General features: G+C 40.1%; 1 protein-coding gene across 11 annotated transcripts in view; it reads right to left on the bottom strand.

Moving 5' to 3' along the window:
• Positions 1-1,267: 1,267 nt before the first annotated feature.
• Positions 1,268-24,737, bottom strand: part of RIPK1 (receptor interacting serine/threonine kinase 1) — a 40,986-nt gene continuing 17,516 nt past the window's right edge. For 6 of the 11 annotated variants that reach the window (XM_048225664.2, XM_057304779.1, XM_026511388.4 and 3 more), the window contains 7 exons: positions 23,805-24,033; positions 21,874-22,023; positions 11,619-11,695; positions 7,867-7,963; positions 6,427-6,993; positions 5,075-5,218; positions 1,268-3,354 (listed from right to left, as the gene is read on the bottom strand). In XM_048225664.2, coding sequence (XP_048081621.1) covers positions 3,068-3,354; positions 5,075-5,218; positions 6,427-6,993; positions 7,867-7,963; positions 11,619-11,695; positions 21,874-22,023; positions 23,805-24,033 — 1,551 coding nt within the window. In that variant the 3' untranslated portion in view covers positions 1,268-3,067. Of the gene's footprint in view, positions 3,355-5,074; positions 5,219-6,426; positions 6,994-7,866; positions 7,964-11,618; positions 11,696-21,873; positions 22,024-23,804; positions 24,034-24,499; positions 24,616-24,737 lie in introns of all 11 variants that reach the window. The other 5 variants (XM_057304776.1, XM_048225667.2, XM_026511392.4 and 2 more) reach the window with 2 other exon arrangements.

Below are 24,737 nucleotides of genomic sequence, written 5' to 3'. Positions count from 1 at the left end.
GCACGGGACAGCCACCTAAGTGACTAGCACGGCTGCCAATCTTAAGACTCCCGTGTGAGGTTTCCTCCTGATGGATCTAATGCGATCCCCTCCACATTCCCGGTCTAGCCACTTCTGGCCGCGGGACCTCCCCTGAGAGCCGGCCGAAACCAGTACCCGATTGAACTAAAACCCAACCAGGTACCGTTTCCTAGGGAAGTTGGCTGTAAGGACATGTGTTGGAATGTCGCTCAGACCATGATGGATTTCTATCTTTACTGTTTCCTGTCAATGTCCTCTACTAATTACTTAGGCTACAAAATTTGGTAATTTCCCCCTTGTTAAACTTTTCTAGTTTTCTCCATGGGTTAAAAACAGCTGGTTCTTCAAGGCAAGGTAAAATACTTTCAAGGCAAGATAAAATAAGGTGTGACCTTCACGGCACGACCTTCAAGGCATAACATCCAGTCCATTCACCAGGCACCCATCGGCAGCCTAGGATGCGATGGGGTAGGAGAGGGACGCCGGCATCCGTCCTACGGGCCTTTTAAGGCAGGAATGCCTTCACAGGAAGGCAGGATTATGATCAATAGCAATGTCTTGTTTGAGGGACGCCTCTGGTCGCTTTGACACACGGGAACCTCTGACATATCCTGCGTGGGATGCCACGTGGGAGTTGGGGGGGATTTGGTAATGGACCTTCTTTACTTTTCTGAGCGTGGCCTCGTAGGCTGCTTCTTCGGTTCCCAAGGATTCTCCTTTGGGGTGCCTTCTAACCCATTGGAACCAATTCGGATTCCAAAATTTAGGAAACCACAGCAAGTGGAAAATCTGCTCATTTCACAAGGCTGCAAGAGTTGCAAGTGGATGTTATTTACAGTAGAAACCTTAGGGTCTGAGTATCTTCTGTGGAACCAAGTAGGGATAGTCTTCTTTCTCATTTTGTATCCATGTCATCTCACTTAATTGATTTCCTGCCCAACTGATTTTCTTGTATTGAAACTCTTCAGACAGAAATTGGGCTCTTTTCAGCCCAGTTTTTAGAGAGTGGGGGCTGAAGGAAAGCCTTCCGAACCATGTTTGAAGGACAGTGGGGCTGCAGACTCTCAAGGCAGCATCCTGAGAGCCAAAAAGCTGTCCAGAAGTTTCTCCTCTTTTTACTATCAGCTTCCTCTTGCCTGCTAATAGCAGGACGGTGAAAGGGAAGAGTACATACAGGAAATGCCAACTTAAGTGGAGAAGCCCAAACGGTTTCATTTATACAAACACATCATTTCAGTTGCTTATATTTGAGGTACAAAATTTTATTTTTAAAAGTCCATTAAAAATACCATTTTTGCCTCTTAACATGAATCATTCAATTGCTTTGGAATTTAGAGAATTTAAACACTTAGGACAGAGGTACAAGGGATACATTTAGAAAAGCAATCATCCGCCCACTCCTTTCTAGCAAAGCCTGGGACTCTTCCTCCATCCAATTTTTCTTTTGGTCTATGTAATCTAATGCTATGTGGTAACTAAGTAGTGAGCCTGGATATGTGTGGATAAGACACAAGGTTCATTACTTTGTAGCAGTGTTCTTCTCAACTGGGGCAACTGTGCCCTTCCAGGGAACATCTGGCAATGTCTCCGGACATTTTGGCTTGTCCCAACTGGGGACAGGAGGAGGGGAGAACAGCACTATTGGCATCTAGTGGGTAGAGGATACTTTCAGAAATCCAGATCCTACAATGCTCGGGACAGCCCCCACAACAAAGAATTATCTGGCTCAAGATGCCAATAGTGCAGAAGTTGAGAAATTCTGTTTTGTAGTTCTACTCCAGGTATAGGTGTAGGTGTGTGTGTGTGTGTATGTGTGTGTGTGTGTGTATCAGCTAGGGCTAGCGGGATTTTAGAATCAGAACCGCAATACTGTTATCAGCCCACCAGATGGAAGAATCTGTTCTGACATCCAGAGTCACCATACTGCATCCTTCTCTCCCTCCTTCCCAGAAGGGCAGAGCACAAGGACACACACTGTCTGTTTAGCCAAGTGCAGGCAGTGATCCTTGGATGGCCTGCTTGCCTCCAGTCTTCTAGTCTTCTGGTTCCTTTCACTCATTCCTGAGTTTCGAGTGGGCTTTGAAAGGCTGGGTGTCAGAGGCACCATTATCAGGCTGTAAAGCGTCCTTTTTTGACATCACAGCTGCTCACAGAAAAAAATGAAAATATTTCTACAGTATCCTGGGGTAACCTGAGGAAGCTGCTCAACAGTGATCAGCCCTGAGACTCCAGTCCCAGCCAGGTGGGAAGAGATCCATATCCCCTGCACTCCCTCTGCAGGGCAGAGAGGCTGGGAAAGTGTAAGTGGAAAGAACTTAAAAACTGCATCAAGAATTGATGTAGTCACAACTGGCAGCAATTTCTTGCAACAACCGCCTGGAAAACTCTGATATTTTTGTTCTCTCTCTCTTTTGTTTTTGTTTTTTTTCTGTTTTAGTACTCCCTAAAATCCCTTCAGGTAATTTATGGAGTGGAGACTGCATGTAATTCTTGAAGCCTGTAGTGACTGACACAACATTTGATACTGAAGTTAACAGACCTTATAGTTTTGGAATGAACTGTGGTTAGAATACCAGAAAAAACCTAGGTGAGGAGAACGCACAATTTCACCGTACTTTGGTTATAACAGGAGCCTACGTGGAGAAGAGAGCATAAAATAAAAAAGTTGACTTTGTTTACGTCCCCGGATTTTTTTTTTTTTCTTGCTGGAACAAAACTCCAGGAAATTAAATGAATGGCACTGTTGAAGGTTATGGAATGAACTGAAAGAAAATTATCTTCCTCAAATATCTCTCTCTCCCTTTCAAAACACAGGCTTCTTTTTGGATTGGGTCTTGGCCATTACTAGGTCTTCCTGGTTAGCAGGTTGCTTGCTGCAGATTTCTTTCCCATTCTCCAGCTATGGAATGCAGGAGATTTTTATGCAGACAGAGAACCTGTATCAGTGAGGAAAGAACGCTGAAGGATCTGAGGCAGTACACTTTCAGTGGGTTACGTATTCACAAGGTGAGGAGATTACCTCATGCTGCCAAAGCCCCTTCTGGAGTTAGCTCTGGCTGATATGTACCAAATAGTTCAGAAGGTCTATTCTGGAACACTGGTAGAGCGCATAGGCCAGCTTTCCCACCGTGGCCCCCTTATTGCCTTCCCTCATCAGCCACTTTTGGAGCATCTGGTAAACTTTTTCTTTTAGTCCATCGCGCTCATAGTCATGGTCAATTTCATCAATCTGAGGTTCAGTGAAGCCCAACTTACGGGCACAGTTTTTCCATTGCTTTCCCAGATTTTCCCTGACTGGGTCCAGATGTTTATCTGTCAGACTAGTGACATTTTCTGCCAAACAGAAAAGAGAAGAAGGCATCAGGCTACAATCCATTTGAACATTCTATTTTCAAAAACCTGTATAAAGAGTATTGGGAGACAGTAAAAAAGATAATTTAATTATAGAATTGTTGACCCGTGAGGTGAGTCTTTACCTGTCGGGAAGCCCATTTGGAGTGTTTCAGTGAATACCACAGAGAACCTCTTCCTCCTAGCAGATACCTCTCTGAGCCACAGCTGATGGCTTTGGGAATAAAAGCCCTGCTTGGCTACCAGGCTGTTCTATACAACCTTAGCCAGTGGCCCTGTTAATATCAGACCTTCCTGATGTAAAGAGGCAAAACACCATTTTTGTTCCTTTTGGCATTGTCTACTTATATCTGGTTAGAATCAAGGTCATTCAGCTCCTGATCCCCTGCACCCAACAGTTCACTTTCCTCTTACTTAGGGAAACCGAGACCATCAAGTGTGAACTCGTGCAAGTACCATGCCTTCCTTTGTCTTTTACGGAATGAGGTATCTACTTTTCAAGGTCTATTTTGGGACTCCTCTCTCCTCTACCCTAAGTGCTACCTTCTCTTCTCCTACAGCCACAGCCTCCCTTTCTACTGGTTCCTCCTCCTTAGGCCTTCATAAAAATAACAAAAAGAAATTAAAGTAGAAAACCACCACCACACACACTTTCCTTGATCCTCATCTCACCCCAATAAGCTGAATATAAGGAAAACGACATCTCACACTCAACCCCCCAACTCCCATTCTTTCCTTAGCTCCCCATAATGCAGCTTCTGTCCTCACTACTGGATGTCAGCAACCCCAAAACCTCCCATGACATTTCCCAAATTTTGTCAATACCTCTCTGGGAAAGGGACCCTTCATCAGATTCTCAAAGGTACCTGTGTCACCCCAAAAGTTACGAACCTCCTAAGGGGGACTATTCTTCAAATTGATTGGGCCAGGGATTGGCAAACTATGGCCTCTGGGCCAAATCTGGCCTGCTGCCTGTTTTTGTAAATAAAGTTTTATTGGAACACATCCACGCACATACGTACATATCATCTGTGGCTAGTATTGTACTACAATGTCAGTTGAGTAGTTGCAACAGAGACCTCAGGGCCAGTGAAACCTAAAATATTGACTATCCGGCCCTTGATAGAAACATTTTGCCAATCCTGGGGTTGATCACAAAGCTGGGTTCTTAAATCCCGTTGTTTTGGCCTCATGCTCGTGTTTCCCAGGTTGTGTTTTGGGATTCATGTTATGAGCCTGTGTAGTGGAACCCTATAAAAGAAAGCTCTCTTGTTTTTATTACAGAGGTGCTGTTGAGGGAATAGTCTTCTATCTTTTCAGAACCCCTTTTGATGAAGATGTGAGGGAACTACCTCTCCTAGGTCTAAGCAGTGATATTGATCACGATGACGATGATGATGGTGATGTGTTCAACACTTTCACAGATCTTACTATGTGCCAGGCAGGGTTCTAAGCTCTTCGTACATATTGACTCATTTAATTTTCGTAACAAATCCGTCAATTAGATATTATACTTATCCCCTTCTTAAACATAAATAAATCATAAAGGAATTATATGGAAATTACAGAGACACTTTACAGAGAAAACATGGGGCAACTTTCAGCGAGAATAATCAGAGAAATTTCAGGATTCCACTGTATCCCTCTAAACAATGAGAAAGTTCAAGGTTGCTAGACAATGGGTCCTTAAAGGGCATCTTACCAAAGATATCTTGGTACTTAGAAGCTGGCTCTTCTTTCAAGTTCATGTCCGGTAGCACTGAATTCATTCCACCAATCTCCATATAATTATGGTCTCCAACCTGAATGCCAGCACTGTTGTATATGGCACATTTCACAGACTCATCTGAATCGAGTGAAACACACAGGTAAGTATATTTAGATTGAAAGCAAGAGAAATAAATACAACATGGTAAAAGGGTAGAGCTTTACTCCAGATGCATAAGTTAAATTATTTATCCTATGCCAACCTTTGAAATTTTCTTCTTTAAAATGTAGCTGAACCAACCTCACATCCATCAGGATGACTATTACAAAAAACAAACACAAAAACAGTAACAAGTGTTGGCAAGGATGTGGATGAACTGGAACCCCTGTGTGCTGCTGGTAGGAATATAAAATGGTGTGGTAAACAGTATGGAGGTTCCTCAAAAATTAAAAATAGAATTACCCTAAGATCCAGCAATTCCACTTCTGGGTATATACCCAAAGGAATTGAAAGCAGGGCCTCAAACAGATATTTATACACCCATGTCTACAGCAGCATTGTTCACAACAGCCAAAAAGCGGAAGTCACCCAGTGTCCATCAACAGAGGAACAGATAAGCAAAATGTGTTATCTACTGGCAATGGGATAGTTTTCAGCCTTAAACAGGAAGGAAATCCTGACACACACTACAACATGGATGAATCTTTAGGACATTGTGCTTAGTGAAATAAGCCAGTCACAAGAGGACAAAGACTGTACGATTCCACTTATAAGAAGTACCCTAGAGTAGTCAAATCCATAAAGATGCAAAGTAGACCGGTGGCTACCAGGGACTAGGGGGAGAGGAGTGGGGAATTAGGGTCTGATGAGTACAGAGTTTCCGTTTGGGAAGATGAAAAGAGCTCTGGAGATAAATGGTGGTGATGGTAGCCCAACATTTTGGTTTCATCACAAATGACAGTCTTTGGCCTATATAAGGTAAGAATTAAAATATCCAAGACTTCTTTCTTAACCTTCAGAAAACAGCAAGCAAGTAAAAGAACACAAGCAATGACCTTCGCTTCCATCAGAGATTGGGTATAATGGGACCACTGTGATGCAGATTAGAGCAGAAGACAGCTACCAATGAAAATGACCTGTAACCCACCATTTGCAGGCAGCTGCAATGAATCCCACCCAGACCGAGGCAAGTGGTCTGATGGAGACTATCCCACAGGTGCAAACTGCATCTGGCGTCCAACGACCACGAGCAACTCACCTTGTTACCTCAGAGTCTACAACAGAGCTAATGGCTGCTTTATTTTCAGAAACATTTAAAAAAAATTATAGCTAAAAAAACTGTTTACCTCTTGATGGGAAAGAGGTGAATGGAATGGTGGGTGTGTTTCCCAGTAGGTTGGTCTCAGGCACTGGAGTTTTATGCACGCTTGGCATATGGCTTGGATTTGGCCCATACCAAACTCTTGAGCCTGCCGTTCCCAGATCCTGTGGTCTTGTTCCAAAAGTGAATGGATTGTATAATCCATTGTTCCAGTATAGTACTTGGGGTTGGCTGGTTAGCCCCGTTGATTGATGTAGGGCATTACCAGGACTGGCTGCACTAGAATAAGGAAGGCCTTTTACTCCTGGGTTCTGAACGTTCTCATGAGGTCTCTGCTGCGCAAAAGGGTCATGGGAGACCCTTCGTCTCCTTTCCTCTTCTCTATTATAAGCCACATTCTGTCTGAGCGGTTTTGTCTGCCTATCCATGCGGCTTCCAAAAAGATGGTAGTTGGCTTCCTCCTGGAGTTTACTCTGCAAGCTGAGCTGATTCTCCTCCTGCTGATTATCTAGGGAGGGAGCGAACCAGGACTCCTCCACGGGACCTATCCCAAGTCCCTGGGAACTGTGCAGCGAGCTGGGCTGTTCTGGGGCTGAGAAGAAATGATCAACATTGGAAAGAGTTTCATAAAGCAACAAGAAGTAAAATAAAACCTGAGCACCACATCATACATCTGTATCTCAGAATAGCATACTGAAACCTTTGAGAACAAAAAAGCATTTACTTGACCATCCTCTTCCTACAAGTTACGTAGGTAATTCGTAGAAGTCCATGCATGGTGGTGAGAGAGCAGTGGGGAAATGTTAACGGGCAACAGAAACGTGAGTGTCACAGGAATGACCAAGGAAGAAAGGGACTTGTGTCGTAGCAGAGACGGTGGCTGTCGCCTTGGCGTGATGCGGGGACTATAAGGTAAGAAGAGGAGCAGCTTGGTGGTAAGCACCTTCCATGGATTCTTTTATTCTTTAAAAGCCCTGTAAGGGTAGGAGCAATTATTATCATGATTTGATGGATGGGGTTTACGAGAGCTTAACTTGCCCTAGAAGAGATAGCTGAGTGGCTTCCATATCCTATACTCTGTTTTCCCTTTTGTTATAATGAAAAAAGTATCCCTCCTTGAATCTGAGATCAACCTCTCTGCTTGTTCTCCCAATCTGTCATCCCTGACCTCAAGGACCTTGCTTCCACACACGTCCCCTCTTGTTCCTGAGTTGTCACTTTCTCCCTATCAGGTATGTTAGGCCTCTTATGTTCAGGATGCTTTGTGATTTTGGTGAATGCACTGTTATTTACTATTTCAAATATATGTATCTTCACTCCCAAATATATTATAAATTCCTTTAAGGCAGGGGTTAAATTTTATAGCTTCTTCTGTTTCTTATAAGGTCGTGAAGAGTATTCTCGAGAGCGGAGTGAATGCACGAACAAACAAGTGACTACATTACTTTCAGTCATAGGGTGTTACCTGAATTTGACCTGCTTGGAGGTATTGCTGTACAGTCAATCTGGAGAGAATGCATTCTCTTCACAAATGAATTCTGGGCTGCATCTGGATACTCTTTCTGTAATTAACAGCGTACGTGTATACTTTAGTGAAGAGTAGAAAATAGTTCCAGAAAATTATTATAAGAAAAATGAATCTTTTCAAACAGTAGAGGTTTCATATAGCTCTAACAAGGAATAAATCTTTCTTTAAAAAGAAACTTTTTTCCCCAAATAGCCAAAACAATCTTAAAAAGGAAGAACAAATTTGGAGGGTTCACACTTCCTGATTTCAAAACTTACTACAAGACTACAGTAATCAAAACAGTGTGGTGTCGGTCTAAGAACAGGGCAGAGACCAATAGAAGATAATAGAGAACCCAGAAATAAACCCTAGCCTGGCCAACTGATTTTCAACAAGGGTGCCAAGACCATGCAGTGGGGGAACACAGGATATCCACACCTAAAAGAATGAAGCTGGACCCTTACCTTTAATATATACAAAAATTAACTCACATGGACCAAAGACTGAAGCTTAAGTGCTCAAACCATATAAACATTAGAAGAAAACATAGGGCAAAAGATTCATGACATTCAATTTGACAGTAATTTCTCAAATAGGACACCAATAACATAGGCACCAAAATAAAAATCAATAAACTGGACTACATCAAAATTAAAACCTCTGCATCCAAGGACACTAACAAGAGAGAAAAAAGATAACTCACAGAATAGGAAGAAAAATATTTGCAAATCACGGATCTCTGATAAGGGATGAATATCCAGATTATATAAAGAATTCGTACAATTTGACAATAAAACACAAACAGTTCAATTAAAAAGGGCTTGAATAAACATTCCTCTAAAGAAGATATACAAATGGCACAGGAAAAGATGCTCAACATCATTAGTCATTAGGAAAATATTCATCAAAGCCACCATATAAGATATACATGACTTCATACTCATTAGAACGGCTATATTTAAAAAACAAAACAAGGGGCGCCTGGGTGGCTCAGTCGTTGAGCGTCTGCCTTTGGCTCAGGGCGTGATCCTGGTGTTATGGGATCGAGCCCCACATCAGGCTCCTCTGCTATGAGCCTGCTTCTTCCTTTCCCACTCCCCCTGCCTGTGTTCCCTCTCTTGCTGGCTGTCTCTCTCTGTGTCAAATAAATAAATAAAATCTTTAAAAAACAAAACAAAACAAAACCCAGAGAATGAAAAGTGTTGGTAAGAATGTAGAGAAATCGGAATCTTCTGCATCGCGGGTGGAAATGTAAAGTGGTAGGGCCATTACAGAAAACGACTTGATGGTTCCTCAAAAGTTAAATATACTATTATCATACGACATAGCAATTCCACTCTTACGTATATACCCAAAAGAATTTTTAAGGGAGGAGCTCAAAAAAAATTGTACGCCAATGTTCATAGCAGCATTATTCTCAGATAAAAGGTAGAAACAACTTAGTACCCATCGCGGCTGAATCAATAATCAAACTGTGATATACACATAAAATGGAGACTTATTCAGCCTTAAAAAGAAATGAAGCTCTAACACATGCTACCATATGGATGAACCTCGAAAACATTATGCTTCGTGAAACTGGGTAGACACCAAAAGACAAATATTGTCTGATCCCCATGTCTGTAAGGTACCTAGAAGAGGCACATTCATCGACAGAAACTGGAATTAAACGTTACCAGGGGCTGGGGAGAGGGAGCAATGGCGGGCTCTTGTTTAATGGATATTTAATTTCTGTTCGGGATTTTTAAAAATGGAAATGGAAACGAGCGACGTGTGTACAACATTGTGCGTGTACTTAACGCTACTGAATCGTATACTTAAAAATGGGTACGATGTGGGGCGCCTGGGTGGTGCAGTCCCTTAAGCGACTGACTTGGTTTCAGCTCAGGTTGTCATCTCCGGGTCATGAGATAGAGCCCCGCGTTAGCCTCTGCGGTCAGCACCCAGTCAGCGTAAGTCTCTCCCTCTCCCTCTGCCCTCCCCCTGATGTGCGCTCACTTTCCCTCTAAAAAAAATAAACAAATCTTTAAAAAAGAAAAGGAAAAATAGGTAAGAGGGTAAATTTTGTTATATATATTTTACCAAAATTTTAAAAAGTAGAAAAAGAAACTTTTTTGCTATAAAAGTGATACTACTCATTATTGAAAGTATAGAAAATGTACAGAATTATGCTTAAAAAGAAACCTACACGTACTGCCTCCCCTCCAAGCACAAAATTAATAATATTTTGGCATTTCCTTTAAGTTTTTTTCTTCGTCATATTTGCATTTTGTTTTAATATGTAGTGTTTTTGTTAGTCTTCAGTTTTAAATTTTTCTAAGTTCCACTGTGACTTCCTTTTTGATCCACAGAGTATTTAAAAGTACATTTTTTAACTTCTAACCACATGAGATTTTCTAACTTTAATTTGTAGCATAACTGAAATAAAATCGGAGAAAATTCTTATATGATTACAATCCTTTTAAATTCGTTGTTAATTGTTTTATTTCCCAGGACATGGTCAATTTTAAAGTATGTTCTGTGTGTTCTTGAAAAGCCTTTAAAGGTAAGTATTCCACAGTTATTAAGTGCCGTCTTTTATATATTTTCATTCATTCAAACGTTACTCATGTTCTTCAAATTTTCTATATCCTTACTGATTTTTTTGTCCATTTGTTCTATCAGTTAAAGAGAAATTTGTATGAAAATCTCCAATTTGTCTATTTTTCCTTTGAGTTTTGAAAAGTTTTGCTTTATATATACGGAGACCATGTGACTAAGGGCATATTACATATTTAAAGCTGTTATTATCTTCCTGGTGAACTGAACTTTCTATCATTATGAAATATTCCTGATTATTGTGGTGTAGTGACTATCCTTCCTGTCGGGCTTTGGATGCCCAAGAATGGTTTCCATTGGATACCTCTCCTTTTAGAGTGTAGGTATCCCTCAAAGGTCTGGTAATTCTTGACTCTCTAGTTTTTTATCTGTATTTTAAAATCTCCATATGCCTGCCTGTTTTATCTACTGTAGTCTCCCCCTCACGATTATAGCAGCATGTTGCCGTAAGACTTATGCCAGCAACTTGTTTCCTAAGTGTGTATGTAGGGAAGGTCTTTGTTTCTCTTGGTTACTTAGCTGGTAACAACCTTTGACATACTTCTCAGACCCCAGACACCCAATTTACTGTTTCAGGTTGGGGCAGCTACTGCTCCCGTTTGTTGCTCAGCACAAGGGAACTCTTGTAACTCGCACAACCATGGTTCCCAAAGGACAATCTTACCATCATGGGCCAGGTGACCATTCTGTTTCTTCTACACACGGACCCAAGGCTTGCTCCGCCAGTACTTCTTCAGCATAATGTTCTGGGTTAGCATTTTCTTCTTCTGTTCTATGACTTGGCAAATATAATTCTGTTGGCTTTCTACCTTTCGAGAGTTCCTCAAAATGACTGATCCACCTACGGTACTTTCCATTCTATTCCGGTGACATTGTGCTTTTGTTTTCATATTGCTATATATAATTTCTCTCATTTCATTAGTTTTGATGGAGGAATGGGTCCAGTATGCCGACCTGATGATATCTGTATAAAACCCCTAATTTAGTTTCATGTGGTTATCAAGTTCACTTACCTTAAATCTTGGTAACAAATTACATTGCTTTGTTTTTCAAGATTGATAATATATATGCTTTGATATGTTAATGCTTTGAGTACCTGCTATGTTACGTACCTTTAAACTTATCACGTCGTCTTCTACATTTTCTTCTAATTGATCTACATAAAAAGGCCTGAATTTTTCTTCAATACCTGTAAAAAAAAAAAATAGTACTTTCAATTTCTTAGGTATTTTCTAAAGTAAAATTTAAATATTAGTAATCTATTATCTTTGAATCACTTACCTTAACCTGCGGACAAACCAGTAAAATAAAAATGTTAATGCCAAATCACTGACTTACATGAACAGACTAGTAAGACCAATAACTAGGTGGACAGAAGGAGGGACAAAATAACACTGGAAACAAGAGCTACTGCCTAACAGCATGTTTCTCTGGCTGCAGCACAGAGATCTATCTAATATGAATTACTCTCCAAGTGAACAGGGATGGACAGACTCCTTGTTTCTGTCTCTCTGGCATCAGAATTATTATAGGACAGAATACTCTGAATAAAGATTTGATATAAAGAGCTAAAAGCTGCTAGCCTTAAAAGAAAAAGGCACCTTCCACTTTCAGGAAGATGAAGTAGACATATTTTTCCTCATTTCTCCCTCTAAGCACAAGAACCCCTAAATATCACATATAAAATAAACATAAAAAGAGTCTGAAAGGAGAAAAGAAAAGGACAGACATACTAGGGACTTTGGGATCTGAGGAAAGACATAGCGATGAGTTCACTAGGATTTCTTTCTGCCTCTTAGATCCCAGACTTGGAGTTAAGGAAGACGGCAACCCAACAACAACAGACAAAGCCTAACAAAAGCCTGCTCTTTCTAGCCGAAGGACTAAGGAAGGGGCAGCTCAGCAAGACAAAAGACCTTTAGTCTATAACCACTCTCCAGCCAAGCATCACAGAAAACACTGGCTCCACTCCCAACCTCGCCACCAAAGGCCAAGTAAGGAGAACTAAGACTTCCAAACCTCATGAAACTGTAACAGCGTACTCCAACACCCCCACCAGGGTGATGTCAGAGAAGGTCAAATAGCAAGCCAGGTCTTTCCTTCCTGCTAGATGGTAATGAGCCTCTCTATGCGGTGGTATCAGTGGACTATGAGGGTAAACTGGACTTGCACCCTTACTTGGCAGTAATAAGGTGCTCTCACCCATTCCAATGGAGAAGTGTCAGGAGAGGCCCCAGTGGGAGTCAGAATTTTCACCTCCCTTGCAGTGTCCATGGAGACCAGGTGGAATCCACTGGAACTTCCACCCTGACCAGTACAAACAAGGAGGCCCCCTGCCTCAGACGTCAACAGGGCTCAGTAGAAAACCTGGACTTACTTCTACCTGTCAAACAAGGTGGCAGCCACCCTTCCACTGCCAAAGCCATGTCAGAAAAGCCCAGCTAAAAGAGAAGGCTTGAAGAAGATCTGGAATCTCCTAATACTGTAAGAAAATGTACAAGTTTCAAGAGAAAAATCACTCATCACACTGATGATGAGGGAGCAGAAGGTTTGGCTGAAGACAAAGCATAAACTGACACCCTGCAATCTCCCCCCACCTCTCACTCTTGGGTGGGACATGTGTGACATTCTTCTAGGAAGCTCCCAACCCTCTCATGCTAATGCCTTGCTAGAGGGAAAAACAACCTTAATTTGACAATGGCAAGGCCTCGGGTATCTTGTGAGTCTTCTTCAACATATGAAAGTACTTTCTCAACCTCCCTGTTCCCTTACCTCCCCCAACCCCATAGTATATAATCAGCCACCCCTCACAACCTGGGGCAGCGGCTCTTTCTGCCCACGGGTCCTGTCCCCGTGCTTTAATAAACCACCAATTTTGCACCAAAGACGTCTCAAGAATTCTTTCTTGGTCATCGGCTCCGGACTCCACCCCCCTGAACCTCACCTATATTCCAAAACCACATCACTAAGAACCAGGAAGATCTAAAACTGGAGGAGAAAAGATAATCAATCAATAGACACCAACACCAAGATACCAGAGATATTAGATTTAGCTGTTTAAAAAATGCCATGATACAAATGCTTCAACAAGCAATTACAAATAAGCTTAAAACAAATGAAAAAACAGAAAGCCTCAACAAAGAAACAGAAGATATAAAAGAAAGCTCAATGAAATTTTTGAACTGAAAAATATAGTAAGCCAAAATGGATGTGTTCAACAGCAGAATAAAGGGGAGAGAGGGAAGTCAGTGAGCTGGAAGACAGAATGATAGAAATAACCCAATCTGATCAAGAGAAAGAAAATAAACTGAGAAAAAAAAAAGGTGTATAGAGCCTAGGGACAAGTGAAACTATAACAAAAGATCTAGTATTTCTGTTATCCTAATCTCAGAAAAGAAAAAGAGAGCATGGCTAAAAAAAAGTACTCTTTAAGAGATTAATGGCTGAAAGCTGCTCAAATTTGGCGAGGGACATACACCCACAGATTGAAAAATCAAAACAAAACTCAAACAGAATAAACCCAAACAAATTCATACCAAGACAAATAATAATTAAACCTCTGAAAGATAAAGAAAAAGTTGTGAAAGCAGCCAGACAAAATACCTTACCTATTGGTTAAAAAAAAGGATTTCTTACCTAAAACCACGGAGGCCAAAGTAAGTGGCACAATATTAAGTCCTGAAAGAAAGGAATTGTCAACGCAGAAACCTACACCCAGCAAAAATATCCTACAGAAATGAAGGTAAGATCAAGATATTATCAAATGAAGAAAAACTATGATAATTTGTCCCTAGTAGACACAACCTCAAAGAATGGCTAAAGGAACTTCCTAAACAAGAAGGAAATGATAAAAGAAGATACCTTGGAACAATAGGGAGGAAGAAAGAACACATGTGGTATAATTAAAAAGCAAATATTTGTTCTTTTTCCCAGCTTCAGCTGGTTCATGGCAGAGAGCTCCCCAAATCCCTGGGATTCCTAAGCAGTAAGAGTGTCTTTTACATGGTAAGGAAAGGCTCCTAGCTAGAGGGATGGGGAGGAGAAGCTAGAGAGTTTCAGGCTGGGAGCTGGTTACCAGAAAGACCTAGTTAGGATTACAAGGTTGGAGCTTTCAGTACCACTCCCTGTCCACCAGCGAGGGGAGAGGGAATAGAAATTTAGTTCAGTCACCAATGACCAGTGATTTAATCAATACTGCCTACCTAATGAAACCTCCGTGAAAACCCCTCAACAATGGGGTTTGGAGAGCTTCCACCAGTGAGTACATTGAGTGAGTACATTGTTGGAAAAGTGGCATGCCCAAAGAGGGCATGAGAACTCTGTGACACACCACTCCCACCACCAATAACTTACTTAATGAATCTCTTCCTTTGGCTATTCCTGAGTTGTATCCTTTATAATAACCCAGTTAATACAATATAATGTTTTCCTGAGTTCTATGAGTTGTTCTAGTGAATTATTGAACTTTAAGAGGGTATTATGAGGACCTTCAAATTTGTATTTGGTGAAACAGCAGTGTGGGTAGCCTGGGCATCCTATCTGCATCTGGTGTCTAAAGTGGGGACAATCTTACAGCAGGGCTAAGCCCTTAAACCTGTGGAGTCTGACAATAACTCCAGGTGGTTAGCGTCAGAATTTAATGGAACAGGACATCTAGTTGTGACACCTTTAGTGTCAGAAGTAGTACTACAAAAAACACCCCAAACACAGGAATAAAAAAATATGGGTAAATACAACACACTTTCTTTCTCTTTTCGAGTTTTCTAAACTATGACTGACAGTTGAAGCAAAACTGTAACAATGTCAATGTATTCTAAAATACGTAGAGGACATATTTAAGGCAATTATATGCAGAGAAAGGTAAAGGAAGTTTTTCTACTTCACTCAAACTGGTAAAATAACATCAGTATACTGTGATAAATTATGTACAAATAATGTAACATCTAGAGTATCCACTGGAAAAACTACCCTCGAATATACTATTGATAAATTCAGGGGCGCCTGGGCGACTCCGTCAGTTAAGTGTCCAGCTCTTGATTTCAGCTCAGGTCATGATCTCAGGGTTGTGAGATGAGCCCCACATTGGACCCTGCGCTGGGGCATGGGGCCTGCTTAAGATTCTCTTCCTCTGCCCCTCCCCTGCTCATATGTGCAAGCATTCTCTTTTTTTAAAGAAAAAGGGAAAGAAAGAAAGAAAGAAAGAAAGAAAGAAAGAAAGAAAGAAAGAAAAGAAAGAAAGAAAGAAAGAAAGAAAGAAAAGAAAGAAAAGAAGAGAGAAAGAGAAAGGGAGAGAAAAGACACTATTGATAAATTCAAATGGGATTCTAAAAATGTTCAAGAATGCACAGGGAGGCAGCAAAAAGAAAACAGAGAAATGAAAAACAGAAAGAACAAAAACCAAAATAAAATGGCAAATGTGAGCTCTAACATATCAATAATTACACTACATTAATATGGTCTAAAAACACCAATCAAAAGACAGACATTGGCAGAATAGATTAAGGAAACCCAGGTATATGCTGTCACAAGAAACTCACTTCACATATAATGATTATAGACAATTTAAGCTAAAAAGATGGGGAAAGATATATCATATAAATATTAATAAAAGGAAAGAAGGGTGGCTATACTAATATCCAATAAAGTAGACCTCAGAGCAAAGATGATTACTGGAGACAAAAAGGGACATTTATAAAATGATAAAAGGATCACTCCATCAAGACATAGCAATCCTAAAGATATATGTCCAAACAACAGAGATGGAAAATCTATAAAGCAAATGATGATAAAACTAAGAGCTGACAAGTTATAGCTGGAGATCAGCCAAGGCATAGAAGAACTCAACATCATCACCAACAGGTTCTAACACTCTACCCGACGACAGCAGAATAATCCATTCCTTTCAAGAGTCCACAGAACATATCCCAAGATACACCATAGCCGGGGCCACAGAATAAACCCCAATAAATCTGACAGAAGTTAAATACACAGAATGTGTTCTCTGACTAAAATGAAATCAAGCCAGAATCAGTAACAGAAAGATAACAGGAAAATCTCCAAACTCTTGGAAACCGAACAACTTCCTTCTAAATAACGCACAGACCAAAGAGAAAGTCTCAAGGAAAATTTAAAAATGCAATGAAGTAAATGAAAAAAAAAAAAAATATATCAGAATGTGTGGGACATAACTAAAGCAGGGTTGAGAAGGAAATTTATGGCATTACATACACATTAGAAAAAAGTAAAGGTGTCAAATCGAAATCAATAATCAAAGTTCCCACCTCAAGAACTTAGAAAAAGAAGAACAAAACAAGAAGTAGAAGAAAGGAAGTGATGAAGAACAGGAATCTATGAAATGGAAAACATAAAAACAATAGGGTAAATCCATGAAACAAAAAGCTGGTTATTTGAAAAATCAATAGGAAGACTGACAAAGGAAAACAGAAGACATAAACAGTATCAGGAATGAAACAGGGGATATCACTACAAACGCTGCAGATATCTCAACAATGATAAGAGATACTACAAACAACTTTACACATACAGATTTGACAAATGAAATATACTGAATGAATATAGTCCTCAAAAAATACAAACTACCACAAGCAGAACTACCAAAGTATTTGATACACTACTTTGATATAAAAGACTGCTCTGATGTAAAACACATCACCTTGATAGCTCCTATATTATAAAAGAAATCAACTTTACAATTTAAAAACTCCCAAAAAAGAAATTTCCAGGCCCGGATAGTTTCTTGGGAGAATTCTACCAAACTTTTAAAGAATTAACATCACTTAACCCCCATTCTCTTCTAAAAATAGGAGGGAAAACTTCTCAATTTATTTTATGAAGCCAATATTGATCCTGATATCAAAACCAGACAAAGATAATACAAAAAGCAGAAAGATATAGACCAATATCCTCATGAATATACTTCCAAAAGTCTCCACAAAATATTAGCAAATGGAATTTAGCAATATATTAAAAGATCATACACCACTACCAAATAGGTTTTATTCCTGGGATGCAAGGCTGGTTTGTTATGCAAAAATTAATCAATGGAATTAACCATATTAACAGTGAAAAGAAAGGAAATCACATTACCATACCAATCAAGGCAGAAAAAGCATTTGCCAAATTCAAAACCCATTCATGATAAATTCTCAGCAAAATAAGAATAAATATGGTGAACTTCATCAAGTGATAAACAGTATCTACAAAATACCTACTGCTAACATACTTCATACTGAAAATCTGAGTGCTTTCCCCTAATACTGAGAAAAGGTGAAGGTGTCTGCTCTCACTGCTCTTATTTAAGAAAATGCTAGAAATTCTAGCCAATCTGATAAAGTAAGAAAAGGAAATAAAAGTCATACAGATCAGAAAGGAAGAAATAAAACTGTCCCTATTTGGAGATGACATGAAAATCTAAAACAGATCTCCCAAAAAACTGCTAGAATTAATAAGTCAGTTCAATAAGATCATAAGATACAAGATTAACATACAAAAAATCAACTATATTTCTATATTCTAGCAATGAACACATGGACACCTAAATTTAAAATATAACCTACTCGTAATTGCTCAAAAAATAGAAATATATAGGACTTGTATGCTGAAAACTACACAACCCTGATAAGATAAATCAAAGAAGATATAAATAAATGAAGAGACATATTGTGTTCATGGATTAGAAAACTCAATATAGTAAAGATCTCAATTCTCCCCAAATGGATATATGATTTAACATAATTTCTATCCAAATCTGGGTGAAAAAAATTTTTTTTTGTAGATATAGACAAGATTTTTCTAAATTGCATATGGAAACACAGAGGAACTAGAGTAGCTAAAATAATTTTTTAAATAAAGAAAAAAATGGGAGGAATCAGTCTACCCAGTTTTAAGACATATCACTATATTAAGACTGTGGGTATTGGCAGAGGGACAGATGCACAGATCAATGGGCCAGAATAGAGAACCCAGAAATAAACCCATACAAATATCCCAACTGATTTCTGCCATTCAATCGAGGAAAGATAGACTTTCTTTCTTTCTTTCTTTTTTTAAGATTTTATTTATTTATTTGAGAGTGCATAAGCGAGGTGAGGGGCAGAGGGAGAAGCAGGCTCCCCACTGAGCAGGGAGTCTGACACGGGGCTCCACGATCATGACCTGAGCCGAAGGCAGACATTTAACTGACTGAGCCACTCAGACGCCCCAGAACAATAGACTTTCAACAAGTGGTGCTGGAACAAGAGGATATTCATAGGCAAAAAATGAACTTCAACCTAAGCCACATATCTTATACAAAAATTAACTCAAAATAGATTGTGGCATTTTTCCAATAAAATATAAATTGAATAACTGGCAAGAAAGACAACCAAATATTTAGTTCTGTGCTATTGTTCTTTGGTTATCAATTAAAAATTTTCCTTGACAATTATAGGAAAAAAATATTTACCACAAACTTAAATGTAAAACTGTAAGAATTTTAGTATAAAACATATCAGAAAGTCTTTGAAATCTAACCCTGACAGTGTTCTTAGGCTTGACACCAAAAGCACAATCCATAAAAGGAAAAATTAATAAACTAGACTTCATCAAAAACTTTTACTCTGTGAAAGACACTGCTAACAGGATAAAAAAAAAAGCACTATATGTTGGAAGAAAATATTTGCAAACCACATGTCCAATGAGGGAATACTATATAGAATATATAAAGAACATTCAAAATTCAACAGTAAAAAAACCAAGCAATTTAATTAGAAAATGGGCAAAAGACATAAAGCAACATTTCACCAAAACAGATAGACAGCAAACAAGCAGAAAAAAAAGATAAATTCAGTATCATTAGCCATTGGAGAAATACAAATTAAAACCACAGTGAACTATCACTACATACCTATCAGAATGGCTACAGTGACATAGTGACAACATCAAATGCTAGCAAAGATGCAGAGAAACGATCACTGGTGTTTCACATTGCTGGTAGGAACATAAAACGGTACAACCACTCTGGAAAACAGTGGCAAAAAACCCCCACAAAAAAAAACAATCGTGAAACTATCATACAGCCTAACTATCTCACTCCTGGGGTATTTAGTCCAGAGAAATAAAGACTTATATTCACACAAAAACCTGTAACATGAATATTTACAGCAGTGTTAGTTACAACAGCCAAAAACTGGGAACAAACCAGATTTCCTTCGAGGAGAGAACAAACAGTGGTACACCCACACCATGGAACACTACTCGGCAACATAAAGGAACAAATCATTGCTACAGTGAATCTCTAGGGAATTACGCTGAGTGGCGAAAAGCCAATCCCAAAGGGTTTCCAAAAAGTATCTTATGATTCTATTTATGTAACATTCGTGAAATGACAAAAAAATGATAGAAATGGAGAACAGATCAGTGATCGGCAGAGGTGAAGGAGGGGGGCGGGACTGGGGAGGAAAGTGGGTGTGACTATTAGAGGGCAACATAAGGGACACTTGTGATGATGGAGATGTTCTGTATCCGACTGTATCAAAGTCAATATCCCGGTTGTAATACTATACTGTAGTTTGGCCAGATGTTATCATTGGGGTAAACTCAGTAAAAGGTAGGGGATATTTCTGTTATTTCTTTTCTTCTTCTTCTTCTTCTTCTTTTTTTTTTTTTAGATTTTATTTTATTTATTTGGCACAGAGAGAGAGAGAGCACAAGCAGGGGGAGCAGCAGGCAGAGGAAGAGGGAGAAGCAGGCTCCCCACGGAACAGGGAGCCCAATGCTTGATCCCAGGAGACCCGAGCCAAAGGCAGAGGCTTAACTGACTGAGCCACCCAGGTGCCCCTCTTTTTTTTTTTTTTTTTTTTAAGATTTTGAAGTAATGTTTACGCCCAACCTGGGGCTCAAACTTACAACCCTCGAGATCAAGAGTCACACGCTCTACCAACTGAGCCGACCAGGTACTCCTCTGTGTTTTTCTTACAACCACATGTAAATCTACAAGCATCTCAGCATAAGAACCTTAATTTCAAAAAGTGAAAAAGGCGTGAAAGAAGAGAAGAGACCAAGTCAGGAGACGATTGGCTGACTAAGAGAATAAGAAAACAAGCAAATAAATCAAAGTACCCCTCTAATCCTTGGAAGTAGTGGTAGGTGGGGCTTTAATTCTGTTTTCGCATAGCATAAATAGGCTCCTAAGGGACTTCTTACTGTTTATTTTTTGCTCACCTCATTTTCTTTCCTCTGCCTCCAGGATCTGAACGAGATCCTAGGTAACCCAGGGGAATGGGAAGAGGTTCAAGGAGGTGACAAACATGCATGTCCCTTTCCCTCTCCCTCTACTAAAGGCCCATCTCGATGACAGCATACATTTCCAAAGATGCCAGCTACACAAGGGGAGAGAGAAGAAATAAAAGAAGCTAAGAAGTAAAGAGGCCAGTGGAAGCAACTAAAGTATCCATTGACAGACGAATGAATAAAGAAAATGTGGTCTATACATACCACAGAAGACATGCCATTCAGCAATAATTAAAGGAAGGAACTTCTTCTTTTTTTTTTTTTTTAAGATTTTTATTTATTTATTTGACAGAGATAAAGACAGCCAGCGAGAGAGGGAACACAAGCAGGGGGAGTGGGAGAGGAAGAAGCAGGCTCATAGCAGAGGAGCCTGATGTGGGGCTCGATCCCATAACGCTGGGATCACGCCCTGAGCCGAAGGCAGACGCTTAACCGCTGTGCCACCCAGGCGCCCCTAAAGGAAGGAACTTCTGACACAGGCTACAACGTGGAGGAACCTTGACATTACGCTGACTGAAACAAGCCAGGCACAAAAAGACAAACACTGTATGATCCCACTTACGTGAGGTGCCCACAGCAGTACCTTTCTATTTATGTAATAATAGGAATAACAGAATAAATTCTGAGAGATGAAAAGTTAGAATGGTGGTTGCCAAGGGCTGGGGGAAGGGGAGTGGGGAGTTAGTATTTAATGGGTACAAAGTTTCCGTTTGGGAAGATGAAGAAGTTTTGGAGGTGGTTGGTGGGGACGCAGGCCCAACAGTGTGAATGTACTTAACACCATTGACCTGTACGCTTAAAGAAGGTTAACATGGCAAATGATGTGTTATGTATATTTTAACACAATTTTTAAAAAGTTAATTATGAAAAAAAAAAGAAATAAGAGGGCCTTGTATGCCTTCACGCTTTTGAGAGGGATGGTATCTTTTCATTGAACAAAATGTCTGAAATCGAGAAAACCAATTTGAAATCACAAGTGGAACTGAGTTTTTTGAAAACTTAAAGCAACTTCCTGACAATGTCTTACTAGGAAAAACTGCCTCCTTGGCAATATATAGTCGTAAAAGATGCTCTTACCAGTAAATGTTGGCCGAGCTTCTGGTTTCGCCTCCCAGCACTGCTTCATGATGCTGATAATCTCCTCCGGGCAGTACTCGAGGATGTCTCCCACATTGGGCCTGTTCCCAGATTTAATGCACATTATCAACTGCTGTTCACAGATCGCATCTATAAAACAAAGAAGAATTTAAATTGACTTTCTCTCAGGTCCTGCGTGTCTCAGGCAGGGAGGTGGCAGAACTCGGACAACGCTGCTAATCTCTCTCTACTCAGGGTATGCTTTTAGTATAGGTGTCTCATCCGATAGGGGCAGAATGACCCTCTGACTAGGCGCTGACGATCAAATGACATTCTGACCTCGGCAGATGAGAGACAGAATTCGCCACAAAGCGGCCTCCTGGCAGAATAAATAGAATATATAAATAAAACCAACGGCATACTCCAGATTTTAATAAAGACAAATACGCTACAGCTCTTACCTGGAAGAAGCTCAATCCACTGAGAGTGACTGAAAACACAGAGTGGCAATTGCTATTCAAGAAGTGCGTGCAAAGGGTTCTTCTAACACAACCGTGACTAGGAGGTCAGAGAAGGCTTTGCTGAGTCAAGAGAAATAAGCAAGATTTATCCACGTAAAGGATCAGGAAGGAGGACTCAGAGAGGAGGATTCCAGGCTAGGGAAGCAGGATATGAATAGATTGGAAGTCCCCGAAATCATGACGTGTCCCAGGAATTATGAGTAGTTCACTATAACTAGGCATACTGACTAAAGAAAGAGAGGTAAGGAGTAAGGCTAGAGAAGGCTGGAGAAGCCAAATCAGAGAGGGCTTTGTATTCCCTACTGAAGAATCTGAACTTTATCTTGAAGGCCCAGGGAGTCTTGGAAAGATTTCAAATAGATGAGTGAGATGGTCACACTTGCCTTTTAGGATGACCAGCTTGGCTGTCATGTGAATGAGAAATGGCATGAGCAGGCTTTAGCAGAAATATGGAGGGTGTGAACTACAGAGAGTCTGGTGGGGTAGGAGTGGATGGATTCAAGATGTATCTTGAATCATATGTATACCTTGAATTCACAGGTTTTGATGTCTGATTGGATGTGGGAGACAAGGGGCAAAGCTGAGACTGGGATTGCATAAGGTTTCTGGTCTGGCGACTCGGTAGGTGAATGGTGATGCCACTTTCTGAACATGAGAAAAGCAAAGCTGCGTGGACTACAAGGACAGCATGTAGAAGATGAATTTGTTTGGGGGGATGTTGCTTTGGGGTTCCTCTGGTCTGAGTAATGGATCTAACAGATAACTGGATATCAAGGCCAGGGCTAGAGATAAGAGATTTGAGACACCTTGGCAATGGGTGATCATTAAACCAGGGGAGCCGATAATCGCCCAAGAAAATGGGACCAGAAAATGTCCATTAACCTGAAGAATGACTAGTTCTATATCCGTTCTCCTGCATCAACCATGTCTTTTCTCATCTCTTTATTCTTAATTCCAATTAAAGTGCCCATAGTAAGTACTGAAAAGAAATAATTCTCGAGTGAAGGAGCAAATGAATGAATCAAAGTATGACGTTTATGTCTCAGAAGCAGAAGCAAGCAAGCTTTCCTGTCCAGGAAGAATCCTGGAATTTTGTGGCACTTCCCAAACTCAGATACATCATCAAGGCTCCTACTTGTCCTGTGATCCCTGATTCCTAAACTGAGACTACTCATTCATTCAACATCATGGTATTGAGCACCTACTGTTCCAGGCAGTGTGTGTGTGTATAGACTGGGGAAACAGCACTGAATAAATCAGATATGGTCCCTGTGTAGCTTACAGTCTAGTGGGTAAGAAAGACATTAAATGAACAGACAGTTATAATCTTAACTGACTTCATTGAAGGCCACTATTTTACTCAGCAGTTTTGATTAATACCCAGATCCCACTCCTCTACAAATGTCTTACTTTCATAGGGCTCCTTATTAGCAAATATTGCCCAAAGTACTATGCCAAAGCTGTACACATCTGACTTCTCCGAGGGTTTTGCATTGATGTCATTCAGATGCTCAGGGGCCATGTAGCAAAGAGTGCCGCCATTTTTCTTAGAGACACTATTCAATTTCCTCTGCTCATTATGTTCCTCTTTAGTCAGTTTACTCCACATCTTAAAGGACGCAACGCCAAGATCAGCTATCTGCAAGAGATCAAACCAATGAGATGGTCCTGTGAGAGCCACAAGCAAATCAGACTTGTCTTTAAATTTGGGACTTAACTAATAGATGGGAGGTAGAGTGGATTTCCAGAAATTTACATTAGATAGATTTAAAACAGCTACTTCTGAACAAATTCATAGAAACTTTGTGTTTTCTCGGCTAGCTGGAAAATGTCCCCTAAGAAATGTCCATGTGAAATTCTGGCATCTCAAATTCTTGTGCAATAAAACCATGGAATTTGTTAGTGGGGTTAGGGGAGGGGGAGGGAGGAGAAAAAGCAGAAGTCATTTCTGACATGAACTACAGCAAAACATGTTTATTCTAATTCCTCATTTACTCTGCATATTTTTTCAACAATTTCTGGAAACTGTTTTTCTTCCTGGCTACGAAGAAAAGGTATTTTCTTCTCATCAGAGCTGTATAGCCGATGGTGACGAGATACCGCACCTTCAATTTTCCCAAATGGTGTCCCGAAGCCCATGGATGCGAGATTCTAACGACTCCAAAGTCCTGAGTTATCCTCAGGACTGCAGTGCTACTTGTTTTGAGTTGGTAGCCTGAACCTAAGAGAAGATGGGATAGGAAAGAGAAGGAAAATGGACAAGAAAGGAAAAAGAAAAATACAAAGGTCAGACACAGAACAGAGAGAGAGGTGGCAAGGGCAAAAGTACAGAACAACAGAATC

This window comes from Ursus arctos, unplaced genomic scaffold, assembly GCF_023065955.2.
Source record: "Ursus arctos isolate Adak ecotype North America unplaced genomic scaffold, UrsArc2.0 scaffold_31, whole genome shotgun sequence".
Classification (NCBI taxonomy): domain Eukaryota; kingdom Metazoa; phylum Chordata; class Mammalia; order Carnivora; family Ursidae; genus Ursus; species Ursus arctos.
This window is presented reverse-complemented; position numbering and strand designations above follow the sequence as displayed.